Raw genomic sequence first — 9,752 nt, forward strand, 5'->3', positions numbered from 1 at the left:
CACACACACACACACACACACACACACACACACACACACACACACACACACAGACAAGTCATCATGTGTTTAGGAGGGCGGCCTGAGCCTCTAACAAGACTTGACCATTACTGAAAACTGACCAATAACATTTTCTCATTGAATTTTTTGGTCCTGAGATTTTTTTTTATTTACACGTGAAAGAAAAAAACCAGCCTTAATACTAATGGGGAAGACTGAAGTGTATATGTACATCAAACCACATCCTACAGCATAATACATCCAATCTCGTACAAAAAATATTTGAAAGTGAATACTTCTGTATACCAACTCCACAACTTGCTATAAATACAAAAATATCTGTAAGAACACATCAACAGTTGTATGTATACTTGAACCCTGACGAGTTGCACGATAAATGACCTGTGGATGACACGAACACCCATGCACATTATACACTAATTATCTATAAGGAGGAGGACTTTACAAGACGCAGAAATAAATAATAATAAATAAATAAATACAGTAACAAAATACAGTTATTGTCAGCCTTTAGCGTAGGAGAGTCATCCACAGTTTGTGAGTACACGGGTGAACTGTTCACTTTGTTGTTGAACAGTGCACATGTGCAACCTGGGGCTGTTGAACAGTATTCATGTGCACCTGGACCTGTTGAACAATGTACATGTGCACCTGGACCTGTTGAACAGTGTACATGTGCACCTGGACCTGTTGAACAGTGTACATGTGCATCTGGACCTGTTGAACAGTGAACATGTGCACCTGGACCTGTTGAACAGTGTACATGTGCACCTGGACCTGTTGAACAGTGAACATGTGCACCTGGACCTGTTGAACAGTGAACATGTGCACCTGGACCTGTTGAACAGTGTACATGTGCACCTGGACCTGTTGAACAGTGAACATGTGCACCTGGACCTGCTGAACAGTGTACATGTGCACCTGGACCTGTTGAACAGTGAACATGTGCACCTGGACCTGTTGAACAGTGAACATGTGCACCTGGACCTGTTGAACAGTGTACATGTGCACCTGGACCTGTTGAACAGTGAACATGTGCACCTGGACCTGTTGAACAGTGAACATGTGCACCTGGACCTGTTGAACAGTGTACATGTGCACCTGGACCTGTTGAACAGTGAACATGTGCACCTGGACCTGCTGAACAGTGTACATGTGCACCTGGACCTGTTGAACAGTGAACATGTGCACCTGGACCTGTTGAACAGTGAACATGTGCACCTGGACCTGTTGAACAGTGTACATGTGCACCTGGACCTGTTGAACAGTGAACATGTGCACCTGGACCTGTTGAACAGTGAACATGTGCACTTGGACCTGTTGAACAGTGTACATGTGCACCTGGGGCTGTTGAACAGTGAACATGTGCACCTGGACCTGTTGAACAGTGAACATGTGCACCTGGACCTGTTGAACAGTGTACATGTGCACCTGGGGCTGTTGAACAGTGAACATGTGCGTCTGGACCTGTTGAACAGTGAACATGTGCACCTGGACCTGTTGAACAGTGAACATGTGCACCTGCGTCTCTTCAAGAGTCCTCAAGGTTAACCAAAATGATAAAAATATAGTAACATGCTCAGACAACTCATCCTCCGAATAGACAGTACGTTTTAATACTAAATGTAATAAGTACTTTCCTGACAGTCGGCATAGTACATAAATACACTTAATCACCAGTATCGCACCAAAATATTGTAAATATTAGAGTTGCCCTAAAAAGCTGTATAGAAAACCACGACCACAGAGATGTTGGAAGTGTGGGAGGACAAGCATGTAAATAACATTTATTGCTTCTTAATTACAATTAGTACTTAACCTACAGCTATATTGATATTACAGTTTTATAAAACTAATAAAACGAAACTAATGTTTTCAATAAATTATAAAGTAACTCAAGATATTTTTAAATTTTCTATAAAATCTCTATTATTTAATAAAACTGAAAAAGAAGTTGTATATATTTAAAACTTGTGAATGTAGGCTTAAACACGGAAAGATTAATCTAATTAGTATATGTACATTAACACGAAATAAGGTGAATATATGGGGCGGTTATTGTGTGTAAGGGAACAATTAAGTGTACTTATACTATGTAGGCAGTCAGGAATGTACTTATTACATTTAGTATTAAAACGTACTGTCTATTCGGAGGATGAGTTGTTAAACCTGTCTCCAAACCTTGCTATAGTGACACCTCGCTATAGTGGCACCTCGCTATAGTGGCACCTCGCTATAGTGACACCTCGCTATAGTGACACCTCGCTTTAGTGACACACCACGCATGTACAAACTAGACTGAGCTGAGTAACAAGATCTACACAACTTCGTTAATATGGCATTATTGCGTTTCAGCAGACTGATCGGAAGCTTACCATGCACCAAGGCGTAACCGGTGGGAAGGAGGCAAGGGAGTTACGTCCTTGTGGAACCTACCAGTACTAGTCAAAGTGGGGGGCGATGCTCGGGGTGTTGAAGGCTTCCTGATAAGTATCATCATATTCTCTGTGTCAGCCAAACACTGTCCCTAGTGATGATGTTACCACCATCATCTAGGAACACTGCCTTAGTCACCATCAACTAGGAGGAGTAATGTTTGTGAGTAGCCTAGTGGGGGGTTGGTGGAGAGGAGGGCCCCTACCCCCCGGGGTACACGAGGCACACCAGACTGTTGGTGGTGGCAGCGTGCGCTTAGCGGGATGACCGAGCACCAGCCACCACACCATAATAATGATATTAAGTAATGTTACTTATCAGGGGCGAGCAAGGCGTGACCTACAGTACTCACGCTACAACAACAACAACAAGAGACACACGCTGGGGCTGCGGGCAGCGGGAACCAGCCCGCTGACCAACATACTTCATCTACCCTATCTTATACATATAAAAAAAGGAGTAATCTGTGTTTGCACTTGCGGTAGAGGTGGAGTGCCAGCCTCCGGAGGCCCGAGTGCGGGAGTGAAGGTTGTCAACAGGGTGTCACACCTGCTTGATTCACGGGCGTGAGGTTGGCGTTGCTGTAAGGCAGCCATTACTACCACAGTTAGCAAGGCCACTGCTACACTCAGCAGGGCCACCGCTACAGTCAGCAGGGCTACCGCTACAGTCAGCAGGGCCACTGCTACAGTCAGCAGGGCCACTACCATAGTCAGCAGGGCCACTGCCACTCACTGCACAGCCGTTACATAGCCTCCGGGTGCATGGTCAGTAGAGGAGCAGTAGAGCAGCACTCTCCAGAGTTCACTAGTGCTAAGTGACGAGGCTTCACGAGCACACACACACGCAACAGCTCCTCGTCATCAGTTCTCTTCACTAACACACTCAATTTCGCGAAGCGCATTGTCTTCTTAAGGCACGACGCTGTTGCATAGTTCTGTAAGCACTCTCATCTCTCTCTGAGACACGAACACTTATAGTTTTTTCAGCAGCGAATATTATCGTTCAATTGAACTTTGAACTTTTGTATTGGTAATCAACGAAATCATCTCGTCAAATATTAAGTCGAATTACATTTCTAGTTTAGAGACCTTTAGTATAACATGGTTATTGATTCATAAAATTGTACGGTGGTCATTGTAAGCATAATTTACATTTATATACATGTTTTACAAGGACCACCAGATGTGTGTAGAGAGACGAGTGTTTAACACCATCACTCACGTTCATAACCATATTATACCATGTCATTGACCACACAACCTCAACTATTACACACACATAAAATATATGATAAAATATATAACTATATATATATAAATATATATATATATATATATATATATATATATATATATATATATATATATATATATATATATATATATATATATATACACATTATAGGGAGACGACTGGGGGTGGACTGGAGGTGTTGGCGGTGGACTGGAGGTGGAGGAAGTGGGGTGGAGGTGGGGGTGGAGGGCGTGGCGGCGGCAGATGTAGGTCGCGAGAAGCCACGTTATTCTGACGTCATGACTTCCACCACCACCACAGCGGCCGCCGTCCTCACCACACCTCTAGCACTTGATGCACTAGTTGAGTGACTGCTAGTGGCTCTCAGGCGTTCAATGTGGCGGGAATGAGCCGGACAGAGCAGGGGCGGACCCCGGCGCTGTCACCTCCACTGGTCCCGGGCTTCCTCACCTCACTCCTCACAGACATGATGAGATTGGTTGCTTATCCACAACCAGTTTACCACACAAGGCTTATTCCTGTTTGACGTGTATTGTCATGATAATATTGGCTGCTGTGGAGACCTGACTCCCGTGAATATGTTAAGGAACTGTGTTTCTCAACTGAACTTAGCTGTAATTTGTCAAAATCATCTTACTAAATTGTAAACAGTATGTGGTGTGGAGGAGTGAGTGGTGCCGTGTGTGGCCGCTCCAGGTGAAGGTGTCACGGTTGTGGACGTCTGTGAGGTGAGGGAGGTCTCGCTGGTCCAGTCAGTGAAGGGGGAGCCCAAATTCCAGTAGGTCCGGGGTCCAGGTCCGGGTGGCAGACAGCCCCTTTCCGGGGGGGAAGGCAGCGGTGACCCACATGGGAAGTGGGTCGGGGGGGAGCTCTCTCCTCCACCCCCACACCCCCCTCCTCCCCTTCACAACATACGCGCACATATTATAATCTGTTTTTTTTTTCTGCGTAGAACTTAGCAATAATTGTCTGTGAAAGGTAAGGGAAGCCACTACTGTCTGTGGTAGAGAGAGGGAGGGTGAGGGGTGGCAGCATCTTCCTCAGCAGCACCACACAGCTCTCACTTCACGCTCAAGCGCATGTTTCGCTCTTACACATACACAGCGCTTGTTCAAGTCCAAGACCAATGTCAAGGGTGAAGTGCTGTTTGTCTCAAGGGGCTGCGCTCGTTCTCTGACTCTCCGTAGCACTCGTAGTTAGTTACCTGAAGCAACACAGAGGGTAGTAGGCCCACCTCTGGGTAGGCCCACCTCTGGGTAGGCCTAGGGCTTGTCACCACCAACGTAGATCCCGGATGTGGATGTTCTCACATTTGTGGGAAAAATATCACACGTCAGGTGCAGGAATTTAGCTGGCGTCCGCGGGATGGTTATAAGTGAGGACCATTGGTTGAGTTGTGGCCGCGGGCGATGGCGAGGGTTGTGATAATCTCAGAGTTGTAGAATGTAAGTAATAAATATGATGAACCGGGTGAGGGTGGAGCGGTGTTTAGTCCCTGGCCACACGCTTGTGGATTTGGTAATGCTTGAGCAGGTGAGCTTTTTGTCGAAACGCCTTGCCGCAGGTCTCGCACTTGAAGGGTTTTTCACCGGTGTGGGTCCGGAGGTGGACCTTGATGTTGGACTTGTTTAGGAAGCCTCGATTACAGACGGTACAGCGGTGGACGGGCTTGTCTTTGGTGCCCTCAGTGGTGATGGGAAGTTTTGTACTCTTGTTCATGCGGTTGCGGCTCTTGTTTTTAAGTCCCGGGAAGTCCAGGCCCATCTTGGTGGAGGACAAGTCCGTGGACTCCGGCGAGGCCAGCTGAGTCTTGTCCTAAGTAAGATCTGGTATCGAACTTGGTTATAAAAAGATCATCTGTGGTGGTGACGAAGGTGGAGGGGTCGGTGGAGTGTGGCATGGAGTCCTTGTGCGAGTAGTAGTGCGCGCGCGCGAACATGGGGTCGGCCTTGAGCAGTCCGCCTCCGACCTCCTTCAGCCCCTGCGTCAGCCGCGCCTGCAATATTGGCATAGATATTTCGTGCTTGTATTGTGCCTCAGAGACGAGGCCATGCAGGTAGTTGTTGTTAGTGACGGCGCCCGCCGCCAGGAGGGAGGTGAGCATGGGCGAGTGTGTGGGCGTGCTGGCGTACTCCACGGTGCTGTGGGCCATGCTGGTGCTGGAGGGCAGCTGCGTGGCCATGGAGGGCGAGTGTCCCGAGGGCGACATGGTGGAGTTGATCAAGGGGTCCGCCGGCTCCACCTTCACGCCGCCGCTCATGTTCTCGAAGAAGGCTTCGATGTCCTGGAATTCCGGGGCGTTGAGGGGCTCGAGGGACTCTGGCAGCATGATGCTGTTGATGCTGGTGTTGATGTTGTTGTCGGCGATGGCGCTGCCGATGATGGAGGCGATGTCGTCGATCTCCTGCGTGATGCAGTAGGCGTGCGGGTCGTGCTTGTGCGGGGACGACGACGAGGTGGTCGTGGTGACGGGCTCCGGCGTGCCGGAGTAACCCAGGAAGGTGTTGGTGTTGGTGATGGCGCCCTTGTACTGGCTGCCGGGGGAGTTGGACGACGTGGACGACGTGTCGTGCCGCGACGACGCCGAGGTGTCCGGCGACGCCGTCAGGTAGTCCAGGGGTTCGAGGGGCTTGAGCTCGGCGAAGGTTGAGTTAGGAGGCGGAAGGTCGCGCAGGAAGGAGTCGAGCGGGTCCATGGCTGCCTTGGTGTCGGCGGCGCCGTAGCGGGGTTCGAGCAGGTCCTCGTGCACCCACGCCTGCACACCATCCGGCGAGTCCGCGGGCTGAGGGTAGAATTTCATCGGGACTCCTGGATGGGGCGTGGTTGTGGGCGTGGTTGTGGGCGTGGCGCATGAAGGGCGGGGGCGTGGTCAGCGGGAGCACTGCATCATAGGGCGGGGCCTCGCCACACTCCTGCAACACAACACACGGCGTTAACACACAGGAGAGGACAGCAACACAAGGTGTACACAACACACAAGGATAGGACAGCTACACAAGGAGTACACAACACACAAGGAGAGGACAGCAACACAAGGTGTACACAACACACAAGGATAGGACAGCTACACAAGGAGTACACAACACACAAGGATAGGACAGCTACACAAGGAGTACACAACACACAAGGAGAGGACAGCTACACAAGGTGTACACAACACACAAGGATAGGACAGCTACACAAGGTGTACACAACACACAAGGATAGGACAGCTACACAAGGTGTACACAACACACAAGGATAGGACAGCTACACAAGGTGTACACAACACACAAGGATAGGACAGCTACACAAGGTGTACAGAACACACAAGGAGAGGACAGCTACACAAGGTGTACACGACACACAAGGATAGGACAGCTACACAAGGTGTACACAACACACAAGGATAGGACAGCTACACAAGGTGTACAGAACACACAAGGAGAGGACAGCTACACAAGGTGTACACAACACACAAGGATAGGACAGCTACACAAGGTGTACACAACACACAAGGAGAGGACAGCTACACAAGGTGTACACAACACACACACACTTGGACAAAATAAGTATATGGAGCACCACCTGGCAAATGGAATTTAATGTCAATAAATGCCATGTTATGGAATGTGGAATAGGAGAACATAGACCCCACACAACCTATATATTATGTGAGAAATCTTTAAAGAATTCTGATAAAGAAAGAGATCTAGGGGTGGTTCTAGATAGAAAACTATCACCTGAGGACCACATAAAGAATGTTGTGCGAGGAGTCTATGCCACGCTTTCTAACTTCAGAATTGCTTTTAAATACATGGATGGCGATATACTAAAGAAATTGTTCACGACTTTTGTTAGGCCAAAGCTAGAATATGCAGCAGTTGTGTGGTGCCCATATCTTAAGAAGCACATCAACAAACTGGAAAAGGTGCAAAGACATGCTACTAAGTGGCTCCCAGAACTGAAGGGCAAGAGCTACGAGGAGAGGTTAGAAGCATTAAATATGCCAAAATTGGAAGACAGAAGAAAAAGAGGTGATATGATCACTACATACAAAATAGTAACAGGAATTGATAAAATCGATAGGGAAGATTTCCTGAGACCTGGAACTTTAAGAACAAGAGGTCATAGATATAAACTAACTAAACACAGATGCCGAAGAAATATAAGAAAATTCACTTTCGCAAACAGAGTGGTAGACGGTTGGAACAAGTTAGGTGAGAAGGTGGTGGAGGCCAAGACCGTCAGTAGTTTCAAAGCGTTATATGACAAAGAGTACTAGGAAGACGGGGACACCACGAGCGTAGCTCTCATCCTGTAACTACACTTAGGTAATTACACTTAGGTAATTACACAGAGGACAGCTACACAAGGTGTACACAACACACAAGGAGAGGACAGCTACACAAGGTGTACACACAACACATACAACACAATACTCACACATGCATAAAAATATATCCTGCTGCATACAACCTATCGTCCTCACATATAATATAAAGCAAGATAAAGTCAGGTGTATTGAGAACATAAGTTATTACATAGAAATACAATCTATGTTTTCCCGTAGGCCTTTATTAAATGTTTGTGCTGTGGAGTACTGTGACCTGTCCGGGATGTGGTGGTGGTGTCTGGGATGTGGTGGTGGTGTCTGGGATGTGGTGGAGGTGTCTGGGAACTTTGGGGCTAGCCATACCCAACTTTGCAGGGTAAACGGTCTGGGTACAAGACGTACATAGGGTGCTCGGGGTCGGCTAAACCCAAATACTTTTAGAACCATCTGCCAGTAACACACTACAGACAGCTACGGTCATCCGCCCACCCACCTGCTCCCACCTCGTACCTTACACAAGCCCTTGTGAGATTTTCATGAAGTCTGAAGTGAAATCGCGAAAGTGTTTTCCGTAGAGTATAACGGGCATTTTCATGATTAATTAGCCACAGTGGTTGCCAGGGTCAGGTTGGGTTACCGTTACCTGTGGCAGGTGGCTACAGGTGACGGATCTTCCAATCCTGAGCACTCCAGGTGCAAACTCTGTGAGCAGGATCTACGGCACGATCTCCCACACTACGTCACCGAATGTCCAGTTATTAGACCATTCAGACCCGTTGGCATGAGGTACCTGGAGCTTTGTAATTACTTTATTCACTCTCGTGTTCTTGAAGATATTGTATTAATGCACCCAGAGTCTGCCAGTGCAGACTATTGAACATATGGCCCTGTATGACTAACCATCCTGCGAGATGGGGACTTGTATTACCACTGCTGCCTTATTCACTCTTGTGTTGATGATATCCTCATAATGCTCCCAGAGTCTGCCAGTGCAGACTGCCCATCACATGCCTCTGTATGACTAACCATCCTGTGTGATGGGGAGTTTTTAGCATCACGTAGCTAGGTTCTTGATACTCTGTACTCCCCTTCATATAGTCTAGGGCAGCTGCACAAATGCAGATGTACGTAAATGTGTTAATAAAAAATAATTAAAAATCAATTAATTTAATTCATTCGGGTTAAAGTGACGAAAATGGTGTATAAAGAGAAGATAGTGAGTAGTGAATCTGGAAGATGAGAGGAGGGGGAAGATGAGGGGAAATGGGGCTGGGGAAGGTGGTTAATGGGGATAGGAAGAAATGGGGAAAGAGCTGGTGTTGACCGTGTGTAGTAGCCATTACCCAGAGGGGCAGACCACACACCATTACCCAGAGGGGCAGACCACACACCATTACCCAGAGGGGCAGACCACACACCATTACCCTGAGGGGCAGACCACACACCATTACCCAGAGGGGCAGACCACACACCATTACCCAGAGGGGCAGACCACACACCATTACCCAGAGGGGCAGACCACACACCATTACCCAGAGGGGCAGGACCACACACCATTACCCAGAGGGGCAGACCACACACCATTACCCAGAGGGGCAGACCACACACCATTACCCTGAGGGGCAGACCACACACCATTACCCTGAGGGCAGACCACACACCATTAAATAATGACAATAACAATCCCCCTCACTATGGGCCATCCTCGCCCCCCCCTCCCCCC

General features: G+C 48.0%; 2 protein-coding genes across 2 annotated transcripts; both read right to left on the reverse strand.

Moving 5' to 3' along the window:
* Positions 1–579: 579 nt before the first annotated feature.
* LOC138366125 (PAX-interacting protein 1-like) lies at positions 580–3,167 on the reverse strand. Its single transcript, XM_069326865.1, has 2 exons — positions 3,007–3,167; positions 580–1,561 (listed from the first exon to the last, which is right to left on the reverse strand). Exons 1-2 carry the CDS (start codon positions 3,165–3,167, stop codon positions 580–582), a joined length of 1,143 nt encoding a protein of 380 aa, XP_069182966.1.
* A 705-nt stretch (positions 3,168–3,872) lies between these two features.
* On the reverse strand, positions 3,873–6,624 carry LOC123754233 (ichor). Its single transcript, XM_045736437.2, is given in 2 exon segments — positions 3,873–5,529; positions 5,531–6,624. Coding segments are annotated over 2 exon segments (1,311 nt in total). The 5' UTR covers positions 6,515–6,624; the 3' UTR covers positions 3,873–5,202.
* Between the last annotated feature and the right edge of the window lie 3,128 nt (positions 6,625–9,752).

Source organism: Procambarus clarkii, chromosome 18 (genome assembly GCF_040958095.1).
Source record: "Procambarus clarkii isolate CNS0578487 chromosome 18, FALCON_Pclarkii_2.0, whole genome shotgun sequence".
NCBI lineage: Eukaryota > Metazoa > Arthropoda > Malacostraca > Decapoda > Cambaridae > Procambarus > Procambarus clarkii.